General features: G+C 39.5%; 1 protein-coding gene across 1 annotated transcript in view; it reads right to left on the bottom strand.

Moving 5' to 3' along the window:
- Positions 1-7,926: 7,926 nt before the first annotated feature.
- Positions 7,927-16,179, bottom strand: part of VSIG1 (V-set and immunoglobulin domain containing 1) — a gene marked incomplete at its 5' end in the record, with an annotated part of 36,768 nt that continues 28,515 nt past the window's right edge. Inside the window, 4 exons of the mRNA XM_079764919.1 lie at positions 7,927-8,406; positions 9,675-9,822; positions 13,395-13,514; positions 13,890-14,045. Of these exons, the coding sequence (XP_079621045.1) occupies positions 8,115-8,406; positions 9,675-9,822; positions 13,395-13,514; positions 13,890-14,045 (716 nt within the window). The 3' untranslated portion in view covers positions 7,927-8,114. The remainder of the gene's footprint in view (positions 8,407-9,674; positions 9,823-13,394; positions 13,515-13,889; positions 14,046-16,179) is intronic.

Raw genomic sequence — 16,179 nt, 5'->3', positions numbered from 1 at the left:
TCTCCCAATTTTCTTTCAAATCAGTTAAACACCCACTAAAACCTTAAAGTCCTTCATAAAAAACATTTCTCAGTTTTTGGTAGCTCTAAAGTTAATAAAATTAGTGAAGCTTGAACTGAGGCATTTTAAAATCTTTAAAAAACAGTAATTTTCTGAATTGCTAATTAAATGTGGAGTCAAAGGAAATTAATAAGTGTAAACTTAATCTCAATTTAGGGAAATGCTTTTAAATGATTACTAGTCATAAAATCTAATGACCTCCAAGTGACTCTTCAAATTATTTTTTTAATTTTGAACTTTGTGCTTCAAATATTGCTTAAAGTAAGGGAGCCCACAAACTTACATTAATTTGGGGTCATAGACTTCATGACCAGTAGCTAAAATGACTTTTGTAAACACAAACTGTTGTTAATTTGCAAACCCTTTTTACATAAATATTTTGCGTGCTAATCTTTACAAATATTAATCAGAGAAGCATCTTCTTCATGGAAGTAAACTTTGTTGAATACCAGGGATAGAATTGATGATAGGGGAAGTAATTTCTTTCCAATATTTTTTAGCATGATTAAAGTTGTACCTAATACAGCCTGTTAGGACTGAAGGAAATTACTCTTCATAAATATAGTCAAACCTCAGTTCTCGAATGTCTCCCATCTTGCACAACTTGTTTCTGGACTAAGTTGTTCAAGAGAAAAAAATGTCTTGGTTGTCAAACAAAACTTCAGTTATTGAGCCTACAACCCTTTCACGCTGATACCTGTATGAACAGTCACACATCTCTCAGGCGACAAAAGAGAATGCATGAATATGAGTTTACTGCTAAACTTCACATTGTTCATTTAATATCTCAGGAACTTGTGCTGTGAATATTTTTGTGTGTTTTTGCTTTTGTTGTTGCTTATTATTATTAAACTAGAGGCCTGGTGCACGAAAATTTGTGCACTGGGGGGGTGGGTGTCCCTCAGCCGGGCTTGCGCCCTCTCGCAGTCTGGGACTCCTCAGGGGATGTCTGCCTGCTGGTTTAGGCCTGCTCCCTGGGGGATCGGGCCTAAGCTGGCAGTCAGATATCCCTCTGGCAGCCCAGGAGCCCTCGGGGGATGTCCAACTAATGGGGAGTTAGCCTAACCCACAGTTGGACATCCTTAGCGCTGCCTCGGAGGCAGGAGAGGCTTCCGCCACTGCCACTGTGCTCACAGCACCCGACTTGTGGCTGAGCAGAGCTCCCCTTGTGGGAGCGCACTGACCACCAAGGGGTAGCTCTTGTATTGAGCATCTGCCCCCTGGTGGTCAGTGCACGTCATAGTGACCAGTCATTCCCAGTTGTTCTGCTGTTAGGGTCAATTTGCATATTACCCTTTTATTATATAGGATACATACAGTAAGTCATCATGGGTTAGTGATAGCAGCAAAGTGAAAAGAAAAGTTGTGAGAACGATAGAGCTTTAAAAATAAATAATTGCAAAATATAATAGAGGTGATCTGGCTACCGAGTATGGCATGGCGAAATGTACAATTAGCTCAATTTTAAAACATAAAGAGGCCATCAAGAGTGCTGATATTGCTAACGGTGTGAAAGTGCTCACAAAACAATGATCACAGGCCATTGAAGAGGTAGAAAAAATGTTGATTTGGATAAACAAAAAGCAGTTAGTTGGTGATAGCATTTCGGAGGCAATGATATGTGAAAAAGTCAAGATGCTGCATCTGACCTAAAAGACACCCTGGAATGAGTGATGAGAGTGATTTACTGTACATTTCATTTCCTTTTTGTTATATTTTCATTTACATTTTATGTCCTTTTTGTTTTTAAAATGTTTACAGATTAAACAGTGCATTAGACATGTACTGTATATAAGAAAGGTAAAAACAGAGTCATTTGGGGGTCTGGAACAGATTAATTCAATTTACATTATTTCTAATGAGAAAAAAATGTTTGGGTTTTTGAACAAATCACTTCTCGAACAGCATTCCAGGACAAAGTTTGAGAACCAAGGTTCCACTGTATTAAGTTCATTGTCTGTAGTAAAAGAAAATTCATCCTAGTTCTTTAATAAGCAATACAGCTGGAACTAAACCTCAGACAATTTGTAGGCCATTGCCATTTTAAATGAAGTGGCTTGTTAACAATATGTAAATCACTGATATGTATAAACTAATAATATTGATGACCTTGAATATTGATCAGATTGCCTTCATTATCATCTCTGAATTCTTTGTTTTTAAACCAAAGCTTCAAAGACAAGTGGGATTATTGAGTCTTTATTGATTGGTTTGAACGTTTTATAAGACCTGTTTTCCAGCACATAGACATTGTAAAACAACTATTACTAAAAGTTGGGTTTGTTTCATTGGAATTAGTAGTTTGGTGCAGTTGAAAGAACATTACACTGGGAATCAGAATTTGGGGTCTAGTCTTGACTTTACATAATCTCAGGCAAATTATTTTATCTCTCTTCACTTGGAGATTCTCCTCTGGGGATTGGCTGGATGTATATAGTCATGACCTAGCTTTTTAAAACTACATTTACCCCTTCCTGTCTCCCTCACCAAGAATGTAATTCTGCATTTTCTCCTGCTTCCACCCCATCATTTTCAGGAGTGAGCCAATGTGTATGTTATCACCCTCAAGTGTTCTGGGTTTGGAAAAGGTTGAGTACTGTTGATATCAAATCTCCCTTCAAGCTCTTTTAGCTCTTTTTACTGGAAGTTCATCAAACTTGAGTTACACACAGGCCCGTATAAGAACTGCAAATTTTAACTTCTCAACTTACAACATTGAGAGGATAGGTCACCTGGTACTCTAAAAGGACATAGGAGCTATCAATATACAGGGGTGGGCAAAAGTAAGTTTAAAGTTGTTCATATAGAAAATAATGCAATAATAATAATACAAGAACAGTGCTAATAAGACAGAGTTCTGTTTAATGTACTCACAACTATAAACCTACTTTTGCTCACACCTGTACATTGTTTCTTAGGCCGAGCATTACTATGGTTTAGTCCTTTTTCATTACAAATCACTATGATTTGCAGTACAAATCCAGCCTTTCTCCCCTAGAGTCAACACACCACTGTTGATAACATACAAGAACTTGTTACAACAAAGCCTTTTTAAACGTATATATTTTATTGTTCAAAGAGAAAGGGAGAGGGAGAGAGATAGAAACATCAATGGTGAGATAGAATCATCCATCAGCTGCCTCCTGCACCCCTCTCACCGGGGATTGAGTCCCCAACCTGGGCATATGCCCTGACCAGGAATCGAACCCTGACCTCCTGGTTCATAGGTCAATGCTCAACCACTGAGCCACGCCAGCTAAGCAACATAGCAAAGCCTTATATGTACTAGAGCTAGCTCTGAATTTGCTCACCATTGTATCACCAGCCATAATACCTAGTTCATAGTAGCCATTCAATAAATATCCCATGGGTGACTAAATAAAAAGATGAATTTAGGAGAATAGGGACCTACAGCCAAGAAGCTTTTCTGTTGACTTTAGCATATCCTAGTTGCTAAATGCAGAAACAAAGAGAGGATAGAAGTTTGGGGAAATATTTTTGGGTGGTAAGAAGTGAATAATTAAGAAGCCCAAGGCTGGTTTTTAATTTGGTTGGGACTGCTCACTTAAACTTTAACTACCTATGGCAAAATAAATCAGGTAGTACCTTCTCTGAATAAGAATTATGCTGACATAATTTGGTTGAAGTTTAATCAGAATATTCAAGTAATGGCCTATTCCATTACTTATTTTCTGAGCCACTGATAAGCAGAAAAAATGTTCACGTATTGCAAGGCTCTTTTAACATGAGTCCATTTTCTGTCCAAGTTAAGATTTAGTGAAAATGTTACTATTACATATATTATAAGGTCTCAGGACTCATTGAAAACATAAATATATGGTATATTATGGATATACTAAACAGAAGGCTAAGGAGACTGGGATGAAAGTCACACTGACCAGGGTGGCCTTGTGGTAAAGTAGATTGTAACCCATGTGGTTTGACTTGGAAGGGGCTGAGAAGTCTCCTTTTACCAAAAATAACCCCCCTCTGGATTTTTCCAATTCTTGAAATACCACCATTTAGACTCTGGATTAAGGAATTGTCTGTGTTCCAGAGTCCCCTGTTTAAAGGTAAATACACCTAAGAGAGCTAAGTCCTTAACAACCTGAATGACATCACTGGATGATGAAAGATCATGTTCACTGGACAAAACCAGGTTACAGAATGGCTACCTTTTGAAAGGATGGCAAGGGTCCTGAGCACTGAATCCTGTCTGAGGAATGCAGACCTGAGTGTGTCACTGAACTAAAAGACACATGAGAATCCTGGATGTTTGGAAAATAAGACACCAGAAAGCCAGGAAGGGCACTGAGAGATCCAAAAATACCACTTCGGATTAACATTACCTACTTTCCAACCTTGCCCAGGTAGGGTTTCTGCATGGGCAACATGTACTCTATTTTTAAATGCAGACCTCTCCTTCCAGTCTTGTTAAATTCATTATGTTATTTTCAGCTCAGCTTCCAGGCTATCAAGATCATTTTTGTCATGATTCACACAACATAATAGTCATTCCCTCTAGGAGCAGAACATCTATAGATTTATTGTGTGCCTTCCACGTTTTTATCGAAGTCATTGGTTCTTAATCTTGGGTTCAGGCTGTGTGTAATTTATCTAAAACTGCATATAACATTTTTTGTGTATAAGAATTTCTCTATAGAGAGGGGTCCAGAGTTTTTAGCAGGTTCTCAAGGTGATCCATAACCTCAAAAAAGGTTAAAAAACACTGATCCAACTATTTAATATTTTGAACAGAACAGTGCTAATAAGACAGAGTTCTGTAAGATCACCAAGAGTGCTTTTCATCTTGTTTGGCACTGATCCACCAGAAATTTTGCGGTGTAGTGGTTGACTATTACATATAAGTCTCTTGTGATTTGCCTTTGTCATAAAAGTGGAAGGGAGAAGTGAATTCCACCTACTTTGGCATTCTGATTGATGAAATTTTCATACTGCTAGTATTTAGTTTTTAATCTCTACATATTAGGTCATTCTTAAGACCATCATTTGCTTCCTATACACATAAGGCACCATATATCATAATATATTTAGCCTGAATATAATTATAGATACTTCAAGAACCCATGTGATTAGCTAAAATTAACACACATCAAATAAAATACATAAGTTATAGCTTGCTATCTGTTCTCTACATGGCTCTGAACAAGTATAATGTGAATTCAATGTCAATCTATCTTAAAACCTAGGGTCTCAGTTATTGTACAGGAAGAATATATATAGAAAGGGTTCCACAGTTTAAGAAAATCCTCTACATGAAAATCTGGATATGATTAGTAGATATTCATTACTTCACTTAAAAAGGATTCAAAAGGGAACCCTATGCAGATTGGTGTAGCCACTATGGAAAACAGTATGGCGTTTCCTCAAAAAATTAAAAATGGACCTGCCATTTGACCCACTTATCCCACTTCTAGGAATATATCCTAAGAAACCTGAAACACCAATCAGAAAGAATATATGCGCCTCTATGTTCATAGAAGCATTATCTACAATAGCTAAGATCTGGAAACAGCCCAAGTGCCCATCAGTAGATGAGTGGATGAAAAAGATGTGTATATTTACACAATGGAATTCTATGCAGCTGTAAAAAAGAAGGATCTCTTACCCTTTGAGACAGCATAGAGGGACCTGGAGCTTACTAGGCTAAGTGAAATAAGCCAGGCAGAGAAAGATAAGTATCACATGATCTCACTCATATGTGGAATCTAATGAACCAAATAAACTGATGGACAAAAATAGATCCAGGGACTCAGAAGCATGAACAAACTGTTGACCCTCAGGGGGAAGGCAGGGAGGGTGGGTAGGAAGAGATCAACCAATGAACTTCTAATCATACATCCATAACCCATGGACACAGACAATAGTGAGATGAAGGCAGAAAAGGGGTAGAGAGGGTCAATGCGGGGTGGGAGAGAAAGGGATGTCTGTAATAATTTCAACAATAAATATAATTTTTTAAAAAAGAAAAAGAACTCAACTTGGAAGGAAGTCAGACACAAAAATTCCTATTGAATGATCCCATTTACTAGTATATGAAGGTCAGGAAGAGGCAAAGTTAATCTCTAGGTTATGGAAAACAAATTACTGATAGTCTAGGTCCAGGATGTTGGTGGGATTGCACAAAGGGGTATAGGAAATGTTTTGGGATGATGGAAATGCTCTAGATTGTTGTGGTGGTGTCCTGGGTATATACATATGTCAAAACACATCAACATATCAAACTGTATACTTTAAATAGGTGCAGTTTATTCTACATAAAGTAAATGTCAGTAAAGTTTCTTATAGACGACTAGAGGCCTGGTGCACGAAATTTGTGCACTGGGTGGTGGGTGTCCCTCAGCCCAGCCTGCACCTTCTCCAATCTGGGACCCCTCGGGGGATGTCCAACTAAACCAGCACTTGTACATCCCTCTCACAATCCGGGACTGCCGGCTCCCAACTGCTCACCTGTCTGCCAGCCTGATCACCCCCTAACCGCTTTCCTGCCAGCCTGATCGATGCCTAACTGCTCCCCTGCCAACCCAATTGCCCCCAACTGCCCTCCCCTGCAGGCCTGGTCCCCCCCCAAGTGCCCTCCCCTGCAGGCCTGGTTGCCCCTAACTGCCCTCCCCTGCTGGCCTGGTCCCCCCTAACTGCCCTACCCTGCTGACCTGGTTGCCCACAACTGCCCTCCCCTGTCGGCCCGGTCGCCTCTAATTGCCCTCCCCTGCTGGCCTGGTCGCCCCCAACTGCCCTCTCCTGCTGGCCTGATCGCCCACAACTACCCTCCCCTGCCAACCATCTTGTGGCAGCCATCTTTGACCACATGGGGGCGGCCATCTTGTGCGAGGGAGTGAGGGTCAATTTTCATATTACCTCTTTATTATATAGGATTTACCTTATGATCATTAAAATAAGATGTTGAATATTATTTATTGAACCTTAAAATATGATTCATTACACAACTGAAAAAGTCTACCTATAAATTTCTTCAAGGTGGGATGTAGGTGAAATATAATCAATGGACAAGCTTTTTAACTGGTGAAGAGGTGATATCAATGCATTTTAGTTACTATTTAACATACAAGAATATCTCCATTAATGTGGAATACCCCAACAATAAAACAATTTAAATAATTAGTTCGAATTATCTAAAATTGATTTTGAGTGTTCATTTAGAGCAGTTTCCTAAACTGGCCTTTCCAAAGTAGATAGCGTGAGACATAGTGATAGCACAATAGCTCATTTAAAGCTACATGGTACATCACCTATGATATCAACATTTTGTATACACTAAAGGAACATTGTATTGGGAATTGTTTGCCTCTACATTACTTTACATTTAAAAATTGGGTTATTTAAAAAAAATGCTATGCTCAGATAGTGAATAACAGTGTGGTTCCTTTGGAAATCTAATATGATAAATGAAGCATTAATTTTAAGACCTAGTTTTAAATGCTATGTACCAATCAATATGAACCCTTTAAATAATCTTCTCTGGAAATTTTTAAGATTATTTTCCCAATCTGGGATATGGTAATGGTGAATTCTTTTCTTAGTGGTTAATGTGAAGATGGGAAGCATTGAACTAATCCTAGAAATAATATTGAATCCAATTAAAGCCACCTTGTCATGTGTGCATGTGAAATGTAACAAAGAGTAGCTAAAAATACAGAAATAAGATTTTCTGAAATACTACACAAGTGTTAGTTGTATATACAGATGTCAAAACATATCAACACATCAAACTGTATACTTGAAATAGGTGCAGTTTATTCAACTGAATTAGAAATCACTTGCTTTTATAATTAGTTAGGTTTATGTGTTAGTAAAATTGTAAGTACATTTTACTGGTAAGGCAGGAACCCTTGCATTTATTTAGTAGTTATCTTGACCTGTTTATTTTGGATTGATAGTAGGAGCACCTTGTTAGAAGAGGGTTGGTCAGAATGGAGGGAGGTAGTGGGTGATCGGTTAGGTCAACTGAATTCTAAGTGCCAGTAGTGGGTTCCTTAGTGATAAACACTGCAGTTAGGCTACCAGCCTATGACTTATTCTGGTTTTTCCTCATCACACAAGGCTTCAATTGCAATCCCGGGCTCTGGCTCTGGCTCGGGTTTGGGCTCGGGTTCCAGCTGGATCTCAAGCTCAGGCACCGGGGCAGGCTCAGGTCCTGGAGCAGGCTCCAGGGAAGGCTCAGAAATAGTGATAGGCCCATGATCTGCCCCCAGGATGGTATCGGGTTCAGTCTCAGGGAAGGAAGTTGGTGTTGCTTCCAGTTGAATAACATCTTCAGATGGCATTGTCTCGAACTCTGTAACTCTGTTTGTCGTTGTCATTGGTCTGCAGGAAGAAGGCCCAGAGAAGACCAAATTAGGGTTTGACATTTCATGTGGAGCCACAGGTTTCAGTGACCATAAGTCCCAGTCTGTTTAAGACCTCTGTGATTTCTGATATTCTGATTCACTCTTAGACCACGTGTCTCAATTTTGGGTGCAGAAAGGTTATGTCTCAACAATATCATTAGAGTTCAAGAGAGAAAAACCAGTGTTCCAAATGTGGGAAAACATCAAGGTGAAAGGATCTATTCATCTAGTGCAGTGGTCGGCAAACTCATTAGTCAATAGAGCCAAATATCAACAGTACAACGATTGAAATTTCTTTTGAGAGCCAAATTTTTTAAACTTAAACTTCTTCTAACGCCACTTCTTCAAAATAGACTCTCTCAGGCCGTGGTATTTTGTGGAAGAGCCACACTCAAGGGGCCAAAGAGCCGCATGTGGCTCACGAGTCGCAGTTTGCTGACCACGGATCTAGTAAAGTCTTTGAGGGCCAAATCCATGACTCGGGTGTATCTCTAGCTCACACTTCATCTAGCATAATACTTGGCATCTGGTTGGTGCCCAATACACAGTTGTGGAAGCATAGAAATGGCAAGATGAACAAATGAACGAGTGTGATATACATTCAAGAAGAAATGGCAGAGTGGTCAAGAGCATAGCCAGTGATGGGCAACCTTTTGAGCTTGGTGTGTCAAACTTCGCCAAAAAACTGAGTATAACTTGCGTGCTTACTTTGAGGAAAAAACATTATTTCGCAAATGTTTCATCCTCAGGAGCAGCAAATGTTTCATCCTCGGCATGCGGCCGCCTCAGCGGCTGTGTGTCATCAGAAATGGCTACACGTGTCAGTGCTGACACGCGTGTCATAGGTTCGCCATCACTGGCCTAGGCTGTGGGCCCAGTCACATTGTGACTTCTGTAGGCCATACGCACTTATGCCTTAGTGGGCCCCTTGTTCCAAAAAAATATTGAAAATTATATTTTATGACTGTTTGGTAGAAAGACAAGTATACTAATATGATAAATCATTTTCTTAGACCTAAAATGGTTATTGTGGTTAAATAAGGTGATATAAAGTGCTTAGAACACTCTGAAACACAGCACTCAGTAAACAGTACCCAACATGATTCTTTTATACAAGTTGTGAGAATGAACAGAAAGATACCCCTGATATTTTATGCTAAAAGGAGTGCTTAGAAAGAGCTGACTGAAAGAGATATGCCAGAGAAATGAATATATTCAAGTAAAGACAACAAATTAAGGTCTTACTCAAGTTCTGTGGTAGTTTTAGAATTTCTCTTCCTTTCCTTCCCCTTTGCCTTTGCCTTGCTCCTTGCGAAGCACACCGCAAAGGTGATAATGGCAGCACCCACTAGGGTACCCACCAAGGCCCCAACAATGATTCCAACTTCTGGATCTGGAGGATACAAGCAGCTGGTTAGTAAAGTGGAATATATTGTCTCTGCCTCATACATGTACTTTTGTGACGGGGGGAATATTTGGGGCATTCATAGATTGGGAAATATTGGACTTGCAAAGGCTGGGAGTATGATCCCCTAGAACTCTGCCAGTTGGAATCAGGGGGGAAGAATGATGGCTGGTTCAACTATGTAGCTTACCCATTCACATCTACACACATAAATAAAAAAAATATGCCAACTTGGGGGAGGTGGCATCGCTTTCAAAATGGGGCATCATGCTATGCACCAAGAGGTCGCTGGTTTGATTCCTGGTCAGGGCACATGCCCTGGTTGCAGGCTCGATCCTCAGTAGGAGGCATGCAGGAGGCAGCCAATCAATTTTTCTCTCATTAATGTTTCAATTTCTCTCTTTCCCTCTCCCTTCCTCTCTCTAAAATCAATAAAAACATATTTTTTAAACTTTATATTTAAAAAATGGAGTTTATAGGAGTCATCAATGTGCATTTGCTTGGTGAGTGAAAGAGACAACATGGAGCTGCACTCTGGTGACCAGAGAAATGACCTCTCTTACAGGCAGGTTTTCCCAGAGAATAGGTCAAGTGGGTCCCTACATTCTTTCTCATAGTTTCCATGCTCACTGTGGAGTCTCATGCATTCTGGCTACTAGAAAGGGATATGCCCATTCCATAAACTGGTTTATTAGATCAGTCTATAGAGAAACTTATTGTGTGGATGATTCAGCTGAGCATGAGACTTTATTGTCCCCAAGAGGCCATGTCTGTGTTCCAGGAAGGCTCATGCCCATCCACCTCCCTTCAAATAAGAATGGACATCTTATATTTTGAGATTAAAGGCTAGTTGAATTGCTGGATTATTCCTTCAACATTTTATGATTAAAGGAATACATGTGCATAATTTAGAAAGTCAAACATTTCCACTAGGCATCTAACAAAAACAAACCAAAACAAAAATCACCAGTCCCCCATCTCTCAGTCCCATTCACTAGAAACAATCATTTTTAAGTATTTTGTAATCTTCTAAAATGTGCCCCCATGTTTCTATTATGCTTGTTCTAATATGTTCTACTTTTTCCAATTTTGGTTATTTTCTATTGACTTCCTACTCTGGAAGTTGAAGTTTTAACTCTCTTACACCATTCCCCTCACACCCTACCACATTCTCCTTATATATTTATAGCACAAGTTGTAGTTACTAGTAAATCCAAGTTTGCAATATTATGACTATGTAAATATTGTCCACAGCTGCAGAACATAGTATTAGTATGATTGTCTCTTGTACATTTTAAATTTTTCTGAGGTAAATAATTGCCTCATTTGGTGATTTTTAAAAATGTATTATTGCTAATCCCCCAAATTTCCAGTAAAACTATTGAACTCCTTTCAATAGATTCAAACACATAGAATAATCTATATGTTTCTTATGTTGTTGTTTTATTTTCTTCAGAGACATCCTTGCTGGAATCCTCCATCCTCCTCCCCCAGCATGGACTGGCTGTTCTCCTGCTCTATTGTCATCCTTCAACCTCTTTTCACCTTTATCCTTATTTTATAGATAAAGAAAGTTCCTTCAAGATACAGCTCAAATAGCACTTTATTGGTAAAGCTGGCCCTGGTTGTGTAAGCATAATTAATTATTTCTTCTTTAATGTCCTATAGACCCTGTGCAGACCTTTATTATAGCATTTAACACATTTTAGTATCTGTTTGTCTCTCTAGCTAAACTGTGAGCTCCTTGATTGTAAGACACATACCTTATTAATCTATGTTTCTCCATCATCTAGGACAGTCCCTGTCATATAGTAGCTATTCAGTGAATATTTGAGGAAGGCAGAGAGGCAGGTAGGCAGGAAAGAATGAAAGGAGGAAGGGAGGAAGGGAAGAAGGAAGAAGGAAGGAAGAGATGGAGGGAGGGAGGGAGGAAGGAAAGAAGAAAGGAAGGAAGGAAGGAAGGAAGGAAGGAAGGAAGGAAGGAAGGAAGGAAGGAAGGAAGGAAGGAAGGAAGGAAGGAAGGAATCCAAGTGTCAACATCACTGGAAAGAGGATTCAAAAGGAAGAGAGGTTCAAGTATAAATCCTAGGTGTCTCTACATCTGCTGTATGACTTTACCTCTGGAAAGGTAAAATGGGATTGGGGAAGATCCAGAGAAAAACAGTCAAAATGGATCAAGGGACTGGGGTAGAATGGTACCACAGAAAGGACAGACCAAAAAGATGAAGTTTCTTCACTTTGAATAAAAATAGCTGAAAGTGATATAAGAATGAAGGGGTATCCTGGAGTTGGAAAAATGTTTGGATCAGGGCAAATAAAAGGAAGAAAGCTCAGCTTCATAGGAAAGTAATGGAACTGGCCACCTGTATATTGTATGTATTAAAACCACAGATTCAAAGTAAGTTAGGAAAAAGGAATAGATGACATGATCCTAAGTGTTAAGTGATCTTTGAAAGGTATAGCAAGATATCCTTTATGGAGGCTTGCCATTGATGGGTCCAATTTGACAATTCCAAGCCCTCAAATCTATGATTAGTAACTAAGCACCTTTGAACTGGAAGGTTGAGGTTTAGAGGCATCCAGACACTGCCAGTTACTAACTGGATTACCTTGGGCATATAACTTACCTCCCTGAACTTCAGTTCTTTCAGTAAAATGAGACTAACATACCCTGCCTCCTAGATGGGGTATTTGGAGGACTGAGTGAAGTAATGCTCACAGTACCTGGCTGTGTGTCTGGCACATAATTTGTGCTCCACAAATGGTAGCTACTGTGACTGTAGGTGTGAGTGTTCTTATTACTATTATTATCAGGGGCATATCTTAACAAATTAGTTAAGAACTGGAAAGTTTGTGAGCTCCATGTTTCACATAGATTGCTACAGTTTCACCTTGATTTACCAACAGCACAACAAAGAAAATTTAGCCTAGTACTATCAATGAGGCTGTTGTTCTATTTATTAAATAATAATTCCTACTTTCTAGAGATTTTGTGAGGGTTAAACAAATTTATTTTTATTAACATTTTAGGGCAGTGTGCGGCGCCTATTAAGTATTGTGTGAACAGTAGATATTATGATGGTAATGCATCATATCCTATATAATAAAAGGGTAATATGCAAATAGACCAAACAGTCTCTATGACGCGCACTGACCACCAGGGACAGACGCTCAGCGCAGGAGCTGCTCCCTGGTGGTCAGTGCGCTCCCACAGCGGGAGCACTGCTCAGCCACACACCTGCTGACAGCTGGTGAACGCAGCGGTGGTGGCGGGAGCCTCTCCTGCCTCCACAGCAGCACTAAGAATGTCCAACTAAGCCGTCAGTCGGACATCCCCCACGGGCTCCTGGACTGCGAAAGGGTGCATGCCTGGCTGAGGACACCCCCCCCACACACACACAAGTGCACGAATGTCGTGCACAGGGCCTCTAGTTAACCTATAAAGCAACAAATCTCCAGAGAAACAGGAAGGACTAACCAGGACTAATTAATTTACTTGATTGGCAGCCCCAGGATACTTGACTTAAGGAGAAACTGTTAAAGTTGTATGATCAACTCACGTGAAATAGTTAGATCGATTTCACAGGAGCTATTGCCAAGGTTGTTGATTGCGGTGCACTTGTAATAACCTTGTTCAAAATTGGTCAGATTTCCAATAACCAAAGTCCCGGTGGCTGGGTCTGTCAAAACCAGGAAATAGACTTTTGAAATCTCTTATGTAGGTAGAGATGTCAATGTAGCAGATCATTCAATGCCAACCCACTCCCTCACATTAGCCTCCCTTTCTTGAGGTGTGCAGGGTCCAACTAGACCCCTTGAGACTATTCCAAAGGTAGCCCCATCCCACCACCTCTGAGCCAAAACCAGGTTTGACTTCTAGAAGTTGGGGATAAGAACAGACCACAATCATCTTGTTAGAAGATAGATGTTCTTTTTACACCCCCTCCCAGAAAAATAGAAGATTGATCTGGAAGATGAACAGTCAGCCACACACACAAGCTATCAGCTACCACACACACCATACCTTGCCAGGGGCTGCTGAAGGATATACTTACTAAAGCTTTCTTTCACTGGGATTATGTCTTTTCCTTCAAGTTTATACCAGTGGTACACAGGGGAAGGCATTCCAAGCACCGAATGGCAAGAAAGAGATATTGGTCGGCCAGTTTCTGCTATTCCTTGAATGCTGCAAAAGGGCTTAGAAGGTTTGACTGTAATGACAAATAGTAAAAATCCTGCTGAATGAATGACAGTCTATAACAATTACAGTCACTTCCTCACTTTCATTTTGTGGAACATCTGTTGCTTTTTTTTTTAAATCTTTAAAACTTATTTTGACACTTTTCTATTTATACCACCAGGTGGGAGTAGAGCACCTCAGATGCAAGAGCCTTTCAGTCTTCTAATTAGCACATCTTCCATTTGCCTCTTTCCCAGATCTATAACCAGGAATTTCCACTTTGTGTGTTAAAATATGGCTTTATTAAAACTACCAAATGTAAGCAAACACTGAACAACTAGGAGTATAGTTTATACTCTTGAAGCACAGCTTCAAAGGAAAATATAACCCTTAAATACTTTGAGATAACCTATTATTTTTCTTTTAAAATTGTTATATTAATGCCATATTTTTATTTTTCCTTTTACTTCATGAGTTATTTTTGGCATTTATTTTTCTTGGGTGGCACAAAATGGTTGGAGGGTTTGAATTTGCCTGTGTCACTCATTGGTAGAGGAAGCCAATTTTTTTGGGGGTGGTGCTACAGACTGTTGAAATCTTTATTCATTTTTCACTCCATAAGCCAATACTTGAGGGCCTTCTGACACAGTTCTGAAGTGGGGTGGGGAGAGTAGTGAAAGAGGGCTTTGTATTTCATGTATTTTGTACTGAGAGCAGGAGGACCACGGGATGAATTTAAGTAGGGGAGGGATGATGGTCATTTTAAAATTTTACTTAAATCACTCTTACTCTTGGGTGCCTGAACCAAGGGAGAGGAGGAGACAAATTCAAGAGGTACTACAAGTCAACAGGATTTGATGACCAAGTGGATATGGGGCATGAGGAAGAAGGTGGGGTCAATGATGTCTCCCAGATTTCTGATTTGAATATCTGGGTACATGAGCTTGCCATCATCCCCTGAGATAAAGAATACAGGAGGAGGCTCAAGTTTTCAGGTAAAGAGTGGGAAGGAGGGAGGGTTGAGGATGAGGTCAGTTGGGGACATACTGAATTTTAGTTGCTTATGAAACACCTCAATGGAGAAGTCCTGTGGGAAATTGAAAATCTGAATCTCCTCACTCATCTTATAGCTCACAGCTTTTCCTAACCTTAGTCTGACAGAAAGATAAGTGCCTGAATGTGGAAACTTTTAATCTTCCTTATCTTAATTTGGGTTTAAAGTACTCCAAAGACGTAGGTTCTCTACCTTAGGCTAGTCAGACTTTAATGCTCCAGACTTCCCAGCTTTCTGCTCTTGCTTGAAAGGTAGCAGTTAAGAACAGAGCTCTGGATTGACACAGAATACTGGCTCTGCAACTTTACCCTAGATGTGTTTAGGAAAGTAACCTAACATAGCCAAACCTCAGTTGACTCATCTGTAAAATGTAAACAAGTGATTATCTGAGCTTTGGCTAATCCGAATATATTATATTTATACAAATGAAGCTATATTTATAGAGCCTTGCACACGGAATTGCTGTTGGCCACGAGCAGAACTAATTCCAGCAGCTGCACTTTATAGCTTGCTACTGAAGTTAATCTTCCAATCTTAGATTCTAACCCACTGCACACATGAGCAAGTAAACAGGTGGATATAGCTGTAGCCCTTTGAAACACTTCGCCATCCCTATCTTTTAAACAGGTGTCATTTTCATTAAGATAAGTATTTTTTCTATGCACCTCTTCATTCTCTCTTCCTTTCCACTGATTTTCTCAGGTGGGGACAATTCATTGGCTATGCCTACCCTAAACAAGACTATTTAACCAGAAGTCCATTGCAACTATCATTAGATTTAGATACTGCATTTTTTTTAAACGTGGTGATTTTATAGCCTTTACAGCAGAATAGAGCAATTTGAAAAGAAAATTAAATGGAGTATTTTATCACAGTCAGATACCAGGACTTGAATTAAATGATGGACAAAAACCTCAATGACTTGTATTCATTTCTTGAGCCCAGAATCAAATCTAGATAGGCATTTTATTTATTGTATTGCTGGACACATTTTCTCCTTTTATTTTTTATTAATAAAACACTTAGTGAATCACTTTGAACCATGTCCCAAACCTATATATTTTCTAAAATTACTGCATCGCTATTGAATTGGCACTTCATCAGTTAAAGC

This window comes from Cnephaeus nilssonii (genome assembly GCF_951640355.1).
Source record: "Cnephaeus nilssonii genome assembly, chromosome: X".
Lineage (NCBI taxonomy): Eukaryota > Metazoa > Chordata > Mammalia > Chiroptera > Vespertilionidae > Cnephaeus > Cnephaeus nilssonii.
Note: the sequence above shows the minus strand (reverse complement) of the source record. Positions and strands in the feature narration are given on the sequence as shown.